Here is a 16,086-nt window from a genome sequence, read left to right on the forward strand (position 1 = left end):
AATGAATAAGACAAACAATTGCAACAGCTTTCAATGTAGGTAAGTGAGGCCATCCACTTTGGACCCAAAAGAAAATAGAACAAAATACTCTTAAAATGGTGAAAAACTGGAATCAGTGATGGTCCAGGTACATAGATTACAAAATATCATGGAGATGCAGAGTATAACTAAGGAGGTTAATGGCATGTTGATCATATATCTTGAAAATTAGAATAAGGGGACAGGAGAAACCATTTTGGCTGATTGGCAAGCCTCGAACTAGTCTAAAAATTAGACTCTGATCTTTCAGAAATGATTTTATGAAACACCTCAACATGTAAAGAGTAGCAGAAGGTTGGAACAGTCTTTTTGCAAGCAACAATTGGTTATTTTATATTTACTTACCAAAGGTTTGAAGGAATAAGGGGCAAAGTCGCATCACATGAAGTTGCATCACGGCTCAATCCTTAAAGCAGATAAATTTTCAGGGCCACAAAACATATCCTAAGCTGTGAGACAAGGGAGGAAATAGCAAGGACACTGGCAATAATTTTCAATTCCTCTCTGGCGACAAAAGATGTGCCAGAGCGGGAACAGCTAATGTGGCACTGTTGCTCAAGAAGATAAAACCAAGAAACTACAGGCCAGTTGATCTAACCTCAGGTGGTGGAATCAATTCTGAGAGACAGAATTAATCTTCACTTAGAGAGGCAAGGATTAATCAAGAATAGTCAGCAGAAGAGGTCACGTTGACCAATTTGATTGAAGTTTTTAAAGAGACGACCAGGTGCGTAAATGAGGGCAATGCATTTGATGTAGACTACTTGAACTTCAAAAAGGCTTTTGATATAGCCCAGCATGACAGACTGATAAGAGGCACAGACTCATACAGCATAGAAATAGACCCTTCGACCTAACTCATCCATGCTGACTAGGTTTCCTAACATGAACTGGTCTCATTTGCCTCCATTTGGTAGATTTAAGGAAAAAGGAGGTTTAGAGGAGATGTAAGGAAAAACATTTTCACATGAAGGGTGATGGGAATCAAGAGATAGAAACCCTCATAACATTGTAGTAGTATTTAGATGCACGCTTATTGTGTTAAGGCATTCAAGGCTATGGGCCAAGTGCTGGAAAATGAGATTAGAATAGTTAGGGTGGCTGTTTTTGACCGATAGTCGATGGGCTAAAGAACCTTTTTCTCTGCTGTAGATCTCTATGACTCTCCAAAGGAAAGGGAGAGCATGCTTAAGAGGGTAAATGATCTCCTCCTACTTCTATATCTTATGGGACATTATTTTATGTTTTTGTAAACTTCACACAACATGATATAACTTAGTACTGCTATAGTTAAAATGAAAACGTTTAGGCATTTGCATTTTTAGACATTGACTCAATTTCGAGATTCAAGTGGGTACAGTGCTCAAAATTAAGCAGAATTCCAGGAAAGATGCTATTCCTTTAAGACAATGGTACTGAATTGACCATATACTTTGCCTCACTGTAGACAACAACTTTGTAACAGTATTATATCCTAGTTCTTATGAAGTGGACAGTGATTTTATTTTATACAAGTAAACGGTTAAAATAGAATTCAGCATTTACTCCTCTCAACAGCATTTTGAAATCAGAATCTGGACACTTGAGAAATGACGACAGTCAGAGTGGGAAATGTTAAAAGTACATTCTTCCTAAAATGGCATTAAAAATGTTCTCGCACAAATACGCTATCCATTGCTAATTCTATTTGTTAAGTAATTCGACCCAGTAGCAAACTCTCCAAGTACCTTGTGCTGCTCTTGCAGGTGAGTCTCCAGCTCTATCTGTAGTCTAGCTTCAAAGAAACAGAGACGACATTTGTACGGTTTCACTGGGCTATGAGTGTCCATGTGTTGTATTAAGTTGTCCTGACTAAGTGTAACAAATGTACACCAATCGCAACAGTGTACCTTCCCAGGACAAAAATGCATCAGTTCAAGTTGACACTCTTCCACAGAAGCCAGCTGTCCATCTGAAGACCAAAACAGGCAAATGTCAGATAATATTTTTAATAAATGGAAGGAATGATAAAGCCTCTTGATGAGGCTCCTTTATCCTTCTATATCTTGTTGGCATACCCTTATTCAACAGGATGCACTGTCAAATCAATTCTACAGAAAATGCATAATTTTATCATATAACCAATATCTAATTTTAAAAGCATCGAAAGCCAAATAGATGCATTTCATCCTTCTCTCTCTTACAATCCCTAGAAATCAAGAGTACCAAAGAACAGGTCTATTCTTTGTAGTGTTCCTTTATAAAGTCCAGCAACAATAGTAATGAAAAGATTGTAAATTTATCTCATTTATTACGTATGCATATTGTCTGGAAAAGATAACAATGTCTTGACATGAAGTCTATTTCCCGTCTGCCTTTGACTTACAGTTTAACGGGAAAGACAATTAAAGTCAACTCCCATTAAACAATGATTCAAATAAATTGTTTTTAAATAATTGTGCAAGAGGAGAGTTATCTAACAATGCAAAGATTCATGATTTTATAAAGTGTTGTGCAAACTAAGCAAGAGAGAGATGTGAGAAAAACTTTTTCACACATTAATTAGGATATGGTTAATTTAACTGGCGAGACAGCTTGTTTGTGATGCAGATTGGTACCAATAGTGAGTGCTCAATTCCTGCACTGGCTGAGGTATGATAAAGAACTATCCTTCTCAACTCCCCCTCTCCTCCCATATCCATGCACACCATGCATATCCATGGTGTACCATGGATATGCAACAAATGCAGGAGATCGGCACTGGGTAACAGAACTAATAAAAACACAATGGACCAAATGGCATCCTCCTGTTTCATAACAGTTCTGTGATTCTGAGAGATGTTTATGTTATCAATTTTGGATCTACATTGTGATCAGTAAACAGACATCTTTTGCTACAATCCTAAAAATTACTAAAATGCAAAGTAGATAGTTTTAGCAAGGTGGCTGAAACATCAAAGAACATTCTAAACTTCCAGAGTTAGTCTCATTCTGGTGAACTTGAAAAAAAGCTGCCCAAATGAATCAAAGCCATACAAGAAACAGAACAGCCCAAATGCAATGGTTTCATTCTATTGGGAACTTGTGAGCATTTGTATTCAGAGCAATAAAATATGATGTATTTGTGCAGATACATGCAACATAGGTGTTGAGTAAACTATTATTAAGACTCACTGCATTAATATTAAAATTTGAATCTATTCAACAAATTAATTTGCACTAGTTACATGGCAAGTCAGATAATGTGTTTTTTTTAAAAAGAACAGAAGTGTGACACCATACAATACACATCATTATCCTGCTTGAAAGAAGGAACTACAAAACTTGCAGGTTGGAATGTATTCTCCTCTCCGCGGCGAGGAGAGAAGGAGGTGTGAAACGAGGGCTGCCGGGAATGTAAGGGCTTAATTTATATTTGGGCAGTGGTTAAACCAGAGATACTACACATGTAGTATCTCCATCCCGCCCCCCCTCCTCTAACCGTGTGTAAGGCAGATGAACTTAGGTCTTGGATTGGTGCCTGGGAGGATGGCATTATTGCATTCACAGACTTGGTTGAAGGAAGGGCATGATGATGTTCCAGGATATAACACTTCAGACAGGAAAGGGAGGGAAGTAAAGAGGGGGAGGAGTTGCATTGCTGGTCAGGGACGATATTACGACTGTGCTAAAGGAGCACACTATGGGGATCTTGGGTAGTGAGGCATTATGGGTGGAGCTGAGAAATAAGAAGGGTGCAGTTACATTGTTGGGCTGTATTACAGGCCTCCCAACAGTGAGCGTGAAATAGAAAAGCAAATGGGTAAACAGATTATGGAAAGATATAGAGGCAATAGGGTAGTGGTGATGGGAGATATTAATTTTCCCAACATTGACTGAGATACACTTAGCGTCAGAGGTCTGGGTGGAGTAGAATTTGTAAGAAGCATCCAGGAGAGTTTTCTAGAGCAGTATGTTAATAGTCTGACGAGGGAAGGGGCCATATTGGATCTGGTACTGGGGAACAAGCCAGGACAGGTGGTAGAAGTTGCGGTGGGGGATTTCTTGGGAACAGTGATCACAATTCTGAAAGTTTTAGAATACTCATAGAAAAAGAGGAGAGTGGTCCTAAGGGAGGAGTACTAAACTGGGCCAAGGCCAATTAAATCAATATTAGGCAGGAGCTCGGAAATGTGGATTGGACACAGCTATTTGAAGGGAAGTTGACATTTGAGATGTGGGAGGCTTTCAAAGATAGGTTAACGGTAGTGCAGGATAGGTATATGTCCCATTGAAAGCAATGAATAGGAAGTGCAAGATTCGTGAACCGTGGAAAACAGGAGAAATTGTATGGCGAGCCAACAGGAAAAGGGAAGCAGACATAAGGTCGAGGCAGCTAAGAACAGAACGGGCCCTGGAGGAATAGCGGAAGAGTAGGACAAGTCTTAAACGAGGAATCAAGCAGGCTAAAAGGGGTCATGAAATAGCTTTAGCGAGCAGAATTAAGGAGAATCCCAAAGCATTTTATTCTTATAAAAGAAACAAGCGGGTAACTAGAAAAAGGATTGGTCCATTAAAGGATAACGAAGGAAGGCTGTATGTTGAACCTGAGCGAATAGGTGAGATTCTGAATGATTACTTTGCATTAATGTTCACTAAGGAGTGGAACATGATCAATGTTGAGATTAGAGATAAAAGTTTGATTAGTCTGGATCACATTAACATAAGTAGGAAAGATGTGTTGGGTAGGCTAGGTGGTTATTAAGGTAGACAAATCCCCAGGACCAGATGGGATCTATCCCAGGTTGCTGAGGGAGGAGAGAGACAGGAAATAGCTGGGGCCCTGACAGAGATCTTTGTGGCATCCTTAAATACAGGTGAGGTGCCGGAGAACTGGAGGGTTGCTCATGTTGTCCCCTGTACAAGGAGGGTTGTAGGGATATTCCAGGTAACTACAGACCAGTGAGCCTGATGTCAGTGGTGGGAAAGTTGCTGGAGAAGGTACTGAGGGATAGGATCTACTTATATTTAGAAAAGACTCGGCTTATCAGTGATAGGCAACATGGTTTTGTGCGGGGGAGATCGTGCCTTACCAACTTTCTTAAGAGTTCTTCGAGGAAGTGACCAAGTTGATAGATGAAGGAAGGGCTGTTGATGTCACATATATGGACTTTAGTAAGGTGTGGATAATGTTCCCCATGGTAAACTAATGGAGAAAGTGAAGTCACATGGTGTGCAGGGTGTTCAAGCTAGGTGGATAAGGAACTGGTTGAGCAACAGGAGACAGAGAGTAGTTGTTGAAGGGAGTTTCTTGAAATGGAGAAAGGTGACCAGTGGTGTTCCACAGAGGTCAGTGTTGGGGCCACTATTGTTTGTAATATACATAAATGCTCTGGAAGAGGACACTGTTGGTATGATCAGCAAGTTTGCAGATGACAAGAAGATTGGTGGAGTAGCAGAAAGCTTAAGGGACTGTCAGAGAATACAGGAGAATATAGATAGACTGGAGAGTTGGGCGGAGAAGTGGCAGATGGAGGCGATACATTTAGGCAAGACTAATTCTAGAGCAAATTATACAATGAACGGAACAGCCTTGGGAAAAGTTGATGGGTAGAGAGATCTGGAAGTGCAGGTCCACTGTACCCTGAATTTTGCTGCACAGCTGGATAGAGTGGTCAAGAAGGCATATAGTGTGCTTGCCTTTATTGGACGGGGTATTGAGTATAAGAGCTGGCAAGTCATGTCAAAATTGTCCAAGTCATTGGTTCAGCCACATTTAGAATACTGTGGACAGTTCTGGTCGTCACATTACCAAAAGGATGTGGACACTTTGGAGAGGGTGCAGAGAAGGTTTACGAGGATGTTGCCTAGTATGGAAGGTGCTAGCTATGAAAAGAGGTTGAGTAGGTTAGGTTTATTTTCATTAGAAAAAAAAGGAGATTTATGGGGGGGACCTGATTGAGATTTACAAAATCATGAAGGGTATTGACAGGGTGGATAGAGACAAGCTTTTTCCCTGGGTGAAGGATTCAATAACGAGAGGTCACTCTTTCAAGGCGAGAGACAGAAAGTTTAAGAGGAATACACGTGGCAAGTACTTCACACAGAGGGTGGTGGGCGTTTGGAACGCGTTGCCAGCAGAGGTGGTAGAGGCAGGCACAGTAGATTCATTCAAGATGCATCTGGACAGATGCATGAGTAGATGGGAAGCAGATGGATATAGATGCTTAGGAATTGGGCGACAGGTTTAGACAATGGATTTGGATCGGTTCAGGCTTGGAGGGCCAAAAGGGCCTGTTCCTGGGCTGTAAATTTTCTTTGTACTCCTCAGTTACAATTTGGCTTTCTACATTCTACAATCAATACAGATGTAATAACGTTTTTAATGTCAAATTTATTACTTTACCTAATCGGGAAGACACTTAGTTATATGCCCTTCATAATATCTATATTCAATTTTAATGTAGTGTTGCACTTAATAAGTAGTGTGGTGCTGGAAAAGCATAGCTGATCAGGCAGCATCCGAGGAATAGGAGAATCAATATTTTGGGCATAAGCCCTTCATCAGCAATGAGGTCTGCGGGCCAAGGGGCTGAGAGATGTTCTCTAAAATGATCTGCAAGTTTGCGTCTTGTCACCCCAATGTATAGGAGACCACATTGGGTGCAACAGATGCTGTAGATGACTTGTGTGGAAGTGCAGGTAAACTTCTGACAGATAGGGAAGGGTCCTTTGGGGCCCTGAATGGAGGTGGGGGGGGGGGGGGGGGGGGGGGAGGAGCAGGGGGGAGAGAATGGGTGCAGGTTTTGCACTTCCTGCGATGGCAGGGGAAGGTGCCAGGAAGGGAGGGTGGGTAGGTGGGGGATCTTGGGCCTAACAAGGGAGTTGTGGAGGGAATGGTCTCTCTGAAACACAGATAGGGTGTGGATGGAAATATATTTCTGGCGGTGGAAATGGTAGTAGATGATGCGCTGTATCCAGAGGTTGGTGGTGTGGATGGTGAGGACCAGAGGGGTTCTGTCCTTATGCCAGTTAGAGGGGTGGGGTTCAAGGTCACGTTAGGTGTGGGGGGGGTTAATTGCAGTCTTTGAAGAAGGAGGCCATCTGAGATGTTGTATAGTGGAACTGGTCCTCCAGGGAGCAGATGCAGAGGAGGAATTAGGAATAAGTGATAGCGTTTTTACAGGAGGTAGGGTGGGACGAGGTGTAGTCCAGGTAGCTATGGGAGTCGGTGGGTTTGTAGTGCACGTGCATGTTGAATTGGTCATCGGAAACGGAGATGGAGAGATCTAGGAAGGGGAGGATTCTTCCTCCGGGCATTGGGTGATTAGAGTTTGGCGATGAAGGAGGCACACAGGACTTGCATACCCTCAGCAGAGTGGGAGGGGGAGTTAAAGTATTCAGCTACAGAACTGTGGGGTTGGTTGGTGCTGGTGTCCCAGAGGTGTTCTCTGGGACAATCTGCACATTGGTGTCCTGTCTCCCCAGTGCAGAGGAGACCATATTGGGTGCAACAGATGAAGTGATATGATCGATGTGGATTTCAACAGTTTCCCAATTTCCCCTCCCCCCAACCTTATCCCAGCCCCAACCTCCCAACTCTGTACTGCTCTCTTGAATGGTCCTACCTGTCCATGTTCCTTCCCACCTATCTACTCCACCCTCCTCTCCAACCTATCACTTTCACCCCCACCTTTCTACCTATCGTATTCCCAGTTACCTTCTCCCTAGCCCCTCCTCCCTCCCATTTATCTCTCAGCCCATTGGCCCACAAGCCTCATTCCTAATGAAAGGCTTATGTCCAAAACATTGACTCTTCTGCTCCTCGGATGCTGCCTGACCAGCTGTGCTTTTTCAGCACCTCACTCTCGACTGTGATTTCCAGCATCTGCAGTCCTCACTTTCTCCTGCACTTAATATTAGATGAAAGATGATACAAACAAATTATCTGCTTAAACACATCTGCTATCTATGTAGTTTAAATTTCCAATACAGCACAGTACTCTGCAGAGTTGAAATCAAACCTGGTTATAAATACAGGTACATAAATTGAAAACCATACTTCTGTGCTCCAGGACATGGTTGACCATTCTGCTTTTGTGCTTGGTGTAGTAGAGGCACAAAGGACAATGCAATACTCCAGATTCACTCTCAGTTGAAGCTGGATCAAAGTCTTCCTTTAAATGAACTGCACTCCTACTTTCACTTCCAGCCAGAATACTACTTTCGATAAAAGCACTTTCATTCATCATCTTTGCAGAAGAATTCTTATCACCCACTGTGAGTTCACATACTTCTGCATGCTGAGAAAGGGCATTCCTGAAAATAATTCAAAGAAGAATGAATGAAGACAGGTGTTGTCTTTCCGCTCCCCCCACCATCCCAGACACCGAAATAAAGTCACTAAATACAGAAGAGCATCGATTCTCCGACTATCTGATTATCCGAAGGAGATCTTAAGGTCGCGATAGAAACCTTACATCAAAGATGTGTTTCCAACATTGTAAACACTATAGACGCGAAATGCTGCAGAGAACAGTCCTGGACATCGATGGAAGCCCAGACACTGACTCCAAATGATTGACCTCCCACCCTCTTGCTCTCCCCCTACACTTTCCCTGCAGTTCTACACAGGCATGTACCCTAAATATTCCCTCCCACCTTCCCCAGATAATCTCTCCAACATTATCCTGTACAGGCCAGAGGTGGAACATGTCAAAAACTTCCAGTAAAAAGGCGTGTATGTGTATGTTATTTGGAGACTCACACCCCAAAACGCAGCAGCAGTCTTGTTGTTGATGTCCAGTGTGGCTGCCCCGGAGAGGGGGGCAGGGGGTTCACAGGAGGCAGTATTGGACAGGGTTGGGGGTCAGGCAGGGATGCAGTATTGGACATGTTTGGGGGATGGGGAGTGGGGCAGTGTTGGACAGGTTTTGGGGGCGGATGGGGGGGGGGGGAAGAGGAGATGGTGTTGGACGAGTTTGGGATGCAGGTGTGAGGGCAGAAGGGGGGTACAGTGTTGGACAGGTTTGGAGCGGGAGTGGAGTGGGTGGGGCACGGTGTCGGACAGGGTTTGGGGTGGGGGCTCACGGGCGGTGTGTTGCTGCCTCGTCTCTTGAACGGTAAGTGGACTTAGCAAAAAAACTCCAACTCCAAGTTCCTCTGTACTTCCTAATTTTATTTCAAATGTTATGTTTTGTTAGATAGATGCTTACTAAATTTTAAAAGATCCCTCAAGTATAATACAGAGGATTAATAGATAAAATACCTTCTGAAAGCACAAGAAACAAACTGTTGTGGACAAACAAGAACTACTGGAGTTAAAAGAAATGTAAGACTGAACCAGACTTCATATAGTCCCAGGGTTGCGAACAGGTTCCATTCTTGAGTTTCTTTGCAAGCCGATTTGTACTCAAGTTGGAACAGCTGCTTTTCACGAGCACAGGAAATGTTCTTATGTCAGAACTTTAAAATTACACCCGTATGGCGTCACGTTCGTAAGTACCAGCGATCGTTAGTCAGACATTCGTAAATTGGGGACTGCTTGTCCTCTCGCAAAGTACCCAAATACAAGCAATTAACAAAAGAACAAACATTAGAAGACCAGAAAAAATACAACCGTACAAAACACTGTTCAGCAAGAGAATCAGTATAGTTATTTTGAAGAAATGCAATGTGGAAACAAAAGTTAAGAACGTCACTAAGAAACTATACCAACTAAAAAGTGTTTAAGAGATTTGTTTTGTATAACCGGAGTAAGCAGGAGCTCTTTGTAGCCTCAATCGTCTTGATAGTTTCCCATTTTAAAGCCCTGTTTGGACTAGGAACACATCTGATATTCCCTATACCCAAGCTCTCTAGGGCATGAAAGAACTCATTTTTATCTGAGCTGTATGGGCCCTTCATTTAACTAGGACTTTGAAATTACAGTGTATCAGTTGCACTCTGAACTATGACGATTAAGGAACCTATAAATGAGATGTTCCTTTACAATGGAAAGGTTAACAGGGTATGAATAAATGTGCCAAAACAGCAGGTGCCAGCAAGCTTAGGAAATGTGCAGAATGCCTGAACTTTATGATTAATTCTGAAATTTGTGTAAAAAGCTCTCTATATATAAACAGGAGATTGTCCTGCAGGTGAAGCTCCACCAAATGGGCCCTACATTTTCTTTGCAGAATATCTTGGCAGTCGCAATCTTGCCCACCAGTGTTTTCTTATGCCCATCTCTATGCTCTCCTAATTGCTTTCTTAGGACATCCCCTCGTACGTTCCATAGCCCGCTGGAGCCTTGATTGAGTTGCTACCTTTGCAAAAAGATTTTCTTTTAACTAGTTACAAGTCAACAGATTCCACACCATTTCCTGGGTGGACAACCATACTTATTAGCAAGTGATTACTGATGACAATGACAACTCCTCACCTGCTGGCTATCCAATCAATCATCCTCATAAAAGAATTCTAGATTGGTCTCCAGATTTGGTCTTTGGACTCCACTTTAAAAGTAAGTATTGATAAGCTGACATTGCTCAGAAAGATTTTGGACTTAAATTAAACGAATTGCATACAATTTGTTTTTCCCCAATCTTATCTCTCAAGAATGTTTATATGTTTGCCTGTTAGTGATTTTTGAGCAGATTTGTAGCTCAAGATGATGATAGGTATGTAAGTTAGTTTGCTGAGCTTGAAGGTTTGTTTTCAGACACTTCATCACCATGCTAGGTGACATCATCAGTGAGTGTCTCTGGTGAAGTGCTGGTGGTATGTCCCGCCTCTCCATTTATAGGTCTTGGTTTCTTAAAGTGGGTGTTGTAATTTCTGTTTTTTTTTCCAAAGGAAGGTAGAAAGGATCTAAATCGATGTGTGTATTGATGGAGTTCTGGTTAGAACGCCGTGCCTCTAAAAATTCTCGTGCATGTCTTGTTTCGCCTGTCCTAGGACATGTGTGTTGTCCCAGTCAAAGTGGTGTCCTTTTTTGTCTGTATGTATAGAAACTAGTGATAATGGGTCATGTCTTTTGATGGCCAGTTGGGGTTAGGAAATCCTGGTGGCAAGTTTCCTGCTAATTTATCCGATGTAGTGTTTATTACAGTTCTTGCATCATATCTTGTAAATGACATTAGTTTTGTTGGTAGTATCTAATGGATCCTTTAGGTTCATTAGTTGCTATTTAAGTGTGTGGTAGGTTTGTAGGCTACCATGATGCCAAAGGGTATGAGTCGTCTGGAAGTCATTTCTGATGCACCTTTGACGTAAAGTAATGTGGCTATAGTTTTTGGTTGCATTGTGTCTGCTTGTTTGGGTTTGTTTCTGAGGAATTGGCGAATTGTGTTTATTGGGTACCTGTTTTTGAAGCATTTCCTGACATCTAAGAGCGTGAGAAATAAATCCCAAATCTGGTTCAGCTTTACCAGTATTGTTGTAGTTCTTAAAACATCAGAGCAAATGGAGGAATTTAATCACACTTCTGACTTATGCCTTTAAGATGATAACCAAGATTTGAGGAATCAGGAAGAGAATTATGCGAAAAATTCAAAGCTTCTGACCTACTTTTGTAGCCAGTGTTTATATGAATGGTCCAGTTCAGATTCTCAGGATACTGATGGTGTAGAATTCAGCGATGGTAATGCCATTGAATATTAAGGGCAGATAGTTAGCTAGTGTCTTGCTGGTCATTACTGAGCACTTGCATGCTGCAAAAGTTATTTGCTACTTATCAGCTCAAGCCTGAACATTGTTCAGGCCTTTCCTGCATATGGACAAGGACTATTACAGTACTTTAGGAGTTGAATGGTATTAAACACGACGCGACTATCATCAACATCCCCATTTCTAACCTGATAGAGGGTAGATCAGGATGAAGCTAGTTGAGTAATGACAATGCACTGAAAATCTTCTAAAGTAGTGACCTTGATTTTAGATAGAACATAGAAGAATATAGCGCAGTACAGGCCCTTCGGCCCTCGATGTTGCGCCGATCCAAGCCCACCTAACCTACACTAGCCCACTATCCTCCATATGCCTATCCAATGCCCGCTTAAATGCCTATAAAGAGGGAGAGTCCACCACTGCTACTGGCAGGGCATTCCATGAACTCACGACTCGCTGAGTAAAGAACCTAGTTGAAACTTTATTGCTGGAACAGCACAGCAGGTCAGGCAGCATCCAGGGATCCAGGGACCCTGGATGCTGCCTGACCTGCTGTGCTGTTCCAGCAATAAAGTTTCAACTTTGATCTCCAGCATCTGCAGACCTCACTTTCTCCTCCGAGTAAAGAACCTACCCCTAACATCTGTCCTATACCTACCACCCCTTAATTTAAAGCTATGCCCCCTCGTAATAGCTGACTCCATACGTGGAAAAAGGTTCTCACGGTCAACCCTATCTAAACCCCTAATCATCTTGTACACCTCTACAAGTCACCCCTAAACCTTCTTTTCTCCAATGAAAACAACCCCAAGTGCCTCAGCCTTTTCTCATAAGATCTTCCTACCATACCAGGCAACATCCTGGTAAACTTCCTCTGCACCGTTCCAGTGCCTCCACATCCTTCCTATAGTATGGCGACCAAAACTGCACACAATACTCCAGATGCGGCCGCACCAGAGTCTTATACAACTGCAACATGACCTCAGGACTCCGGAACTCAATTCCTCTACCAATAAAAGCCAGTATGCCATATGCCTTCTTCACCGCACTATTTACCTGGGTGGCAACTTTCAAAGATCTGTGTACATGGACACCAAGATCCCTCTGCTCATCCACACTACCAAGTATCCGACCATTAGCCCAGTACCCCATCTTTTTGTTACTCTTAAATGATTGGCCTCTAACAAAAACAGTTGTCTTGCTTCGTGCTAGGGCTTCTTTGTATCATGCTCCGACAGATGCTCCCTTGATGCCTCATAGTGGCACTGCATTTTTTGGTAAATGTTCTCCTTAAACCAGGGGTTGGTCCCTGACTTTATAAGTTATGTCCCACGGGGGTAGCATGCATAAATCAAAACCCACTGTACTGACAGTAATACCAAATGTGGACTTTTTCAAAAAACATTTACACACAGTACCTCAATTTATTTGACTTTCAGATCAAGGTTAAGATGGTGGGGGAGTACCAGCGCAGCATGCAGACTCCTGTCTGTAGCCCATCTACTCTGTTCACTTTTACTTTTACTTTAGTTTTCTTCTTTCACTGGTTTTGTCCCGGTGGCAGTAGAAGAGGGAGGGAGGAGATAGTGTATTCTCGGTGGTGGCTGAGGGAGGTGTGTTTGGGCCTAGCACTCAATATGGGCCCTGACAGCTTCAGCATTGCCAAGATTGACTTAGCGCAGACACGTAGTGGCGATGTCAATGATAGAAGTAAGATGGCACTGAAGAATGGTGACCTGACCTGGCCAACTATTTCCTAGTGTTGGTCCCTGTGGCTGGATGGAAAAGCCCAGATCAGGCCCATGGCAAAGAACTTGAGGACTGCAATGTTGAACTTTTAACTTTTTTTTTTACTTTTCTACTTTACATCTTAGACTTTGACTTGGGTACCTTTGTACTAAAGACAGCACCAGGCATGGTGACTTTGTACACTTTCACTGTACTCCTGCATCCCTGTTTTTTCTTAAATTGCAGAGAACAGACAGCTTTTGTCCTTCTCTGTCTGTAACATGTTTCCAATTTCAACCTGCTCAGAACTGATCAGCTTCACATTTAAACGACTCCTTAGCTTGTGATCATCTGCACATTGCAAGAACCCACAGCTAGGAAAAGAGTTCACAAAAATTCTTTGCTGTGAAATTACTTAGCCAGTAATTTAAAAACAATTCTCTCATTACAGTCCACATATTTTTTGAAGACCAATAAAATGAAACTACATGCTATTTTAATGGCAATAGTCAAATGAGGGATTGGTAAACCATTAGGTTATAAATTGCTGTTGAATACAATTCTGCCATTTTTGATGGCCGACACTTCTCTTTGATACCATTTTTAAGAACAAAGAAAGAATAAAGAACAGGCTCTTCAACCCCCCCAGCTTGCACCAATAGGTGATGCCTTTCTAAACTAAAACCTTTAGCCTTTATGTTGTCCAAAATCACTCTTTTTCCTGCCTATTTATGCATCTGTCAAGATACCTCTTAAACATTGGTACTGTATCTGTCTCCACCACCTCCTCTACAGCATATTCAGGCACATATCATCTTCTGTGTAAAAAAAAAACTTGCCTTTCACATCTCTTTCATGCTCTCCACCTTTTACCTTAAAATTATGTCCGCTAGTAATTTACATTTTAAACCCTCGGACAAAGACTGACTCAGGTTTAAAAATAGAAGTTTTCAATCAGTCACATTCTCTTATAGTCCTGCAATCCCTTAAATGCCCATGCAATTTCTTTTGAAAAAGCACACTTAACCCAAATGTTTCTTATTGCTGGCTAGAATTCGTGACCTCATGGACAAAATTTGAAAACCTTTATCATTTTTAGTATTTTGTTTACCACCTTTCCTCGTCCAACATTTATTTCGAACAATAAGCTATACCATTAAAAATCTATTGCTTGAGTAATGAATCCCATGCAGTTGGAATAGAATGAGGTGGCATTGAGCTTTGCTGTTTCCAAGATTGGTAGTGATGATTGCTATGTATTGGCAGAAGTTGGCAAGGACTTGATCCTCAGTCTGCATTCAATTGGGTATATTTACACTTACAAACTAACACCAATTAAATTCAAGTTTATATCAAATTTTTGATAATTATGCTTTCCAGAATGCAACACTATGCAGTCAAACCAAATGCCTAAAATTCCATGTTACTGTCAGTTCTGCTACTATAGCATCAAAGCTTAGAGGAAAACTTACTTTTTCCCACTAAAGAAGTGGCATTTTCTGCATTCAAAATACAGTTTCTCACGATGTACTTTACGATAATGCTTCTTTACATTCTGGAATTGGCAAGTGGTGAAGTTGCAGAATTCACACGAGTAGTTCTTCACTTCTGGAGACTTCGGTAAGGCTTTCAATGCTTCTACTCCTGAGTCAGAAGTCTGTACACAATCTTGACAATCACGATGTGGAAACTCCAAAAAAACATTTTCTGAAATGATAAAGCACTTCTATAAATCCACGCAATAGCCTAAACCTACCGGAACATTAAGGCATAGTACAGATGAAATGTTTGACTAAGCAGCAAATAAGGAAAAACAAAATAACTTGCATCTATGTTGCACTTCTCAGCCAAATAAATACTTTTGCAGTGTAGTACTGATGAGCAAATGAAGCACTCAATTTGTACCTAGTCAGGTCTAATATACACCAATGATTGAAATAACCAACTAATCAGCTTTGATATGCCTTTATGTTGGATCTATATTGGTCACTGTGGAGCAAGCTAACAATTTAAAAAGGTGCCAAGAGATCTTTAATTCCTCCTGGGGAAATCAACATTCTATAGTCACAGAGGTTACAGAAGAGATTGTGAGAATGATATAAGAATGAACGACTTTAGTTCTGTGAGAGACTAGAGAAGCTGTATTTGCTCCCCATAGAGCAGAGAAGATTGAAGAGTTGTTCAAGGTCATAAATGGTATCACCAGAACTTCGAATAGTCAGAAGGCTTTAGGGAGTAGCTTTGCTCGCTGAGCTGTAGGTTTGATATCCAGACATTTCATTACCTGGCTAGGTAACATCATCAGTGGCGACCTCCAAGTGAAGCGAAGCTGTTGTCTCCTGCTTTCTATTTATGTCTTTCTCCTGGATGGGGTTCCTGGGGTTTGTGGTGATGTCATTTCCTGTTTGTTTTCTGAGGGGTTGATAGATGGTATCTAGATCTGTGTGTTTGTTTATGGCGTTGTGGTTGGAGTGCCAGGCCTCTAGGAATTCTCTGGCATGTCTTTGCTTAGCCTGTCCCAGGATAGATGTGTTGTCCCAGTCGAAATGGTATTTTTTTTTCGGCATTAGAAACCACATTGAAGGACAACAAACTCACAGAAGAAACACAACAAAACGATCAGACAGACAGTTGCACCTACTCTGAGCCGAAAGAGGGAAGGAAACAAATTGAGCACACAAGAAAAGAAAGCCCTAGAAAACCTCATAAAAG

General features: G+C 41.8%; 1 protein-coding gene across 1 annotated transcript in view; it reads right to left on the reverse strand.

The window, feature by feature from the left end:
• The window catches only part of LOC122565140 (zinc finger protein 462-like), a 59,726-nt gene that overhangs the window by 14,074 nt on the left and 29,566 nt on the right, over positions 1–16,086 (reverse strand). The window contains exons 5-7 of the mRNA XM_043720804.2: positions 14,847–15,081; positions 8,060–8,316; positions 1,767–1,990 (exon numbers count right to left, since the gene is read on the reverse strand). Coding sequence (XP_043576739.2) covers positions 1,767–1,990; positions 8,060–8,316; positions 14,847–15,081 — 716 coding nt within the window. The remainder of the gene's footprint in view (positions 1–1,766; positions 1,991–8,059; positions 8,317–14,846; positions 15,082–16,086) is intronic.

This window comes from Chiloscyllium plagiosum, unplaced genomic scaffold, assembly GCF_037043375.1.
Source record: "Chiloscyllium plagiosum isolate Xiang-an unplaced genomic scaffold, Cpla_swu_hap1 HiC_scaffold_28, whole genome shotgun sequence".
In the NCBI taxonomy this organism is placed as follows: Eukaryota; Metazoa; Chordata; class Chondrichthyes; order Orectolobiformes; family Hemiscylliidae; genus Chiloscyllium; species Chiloscyllium plagiosum.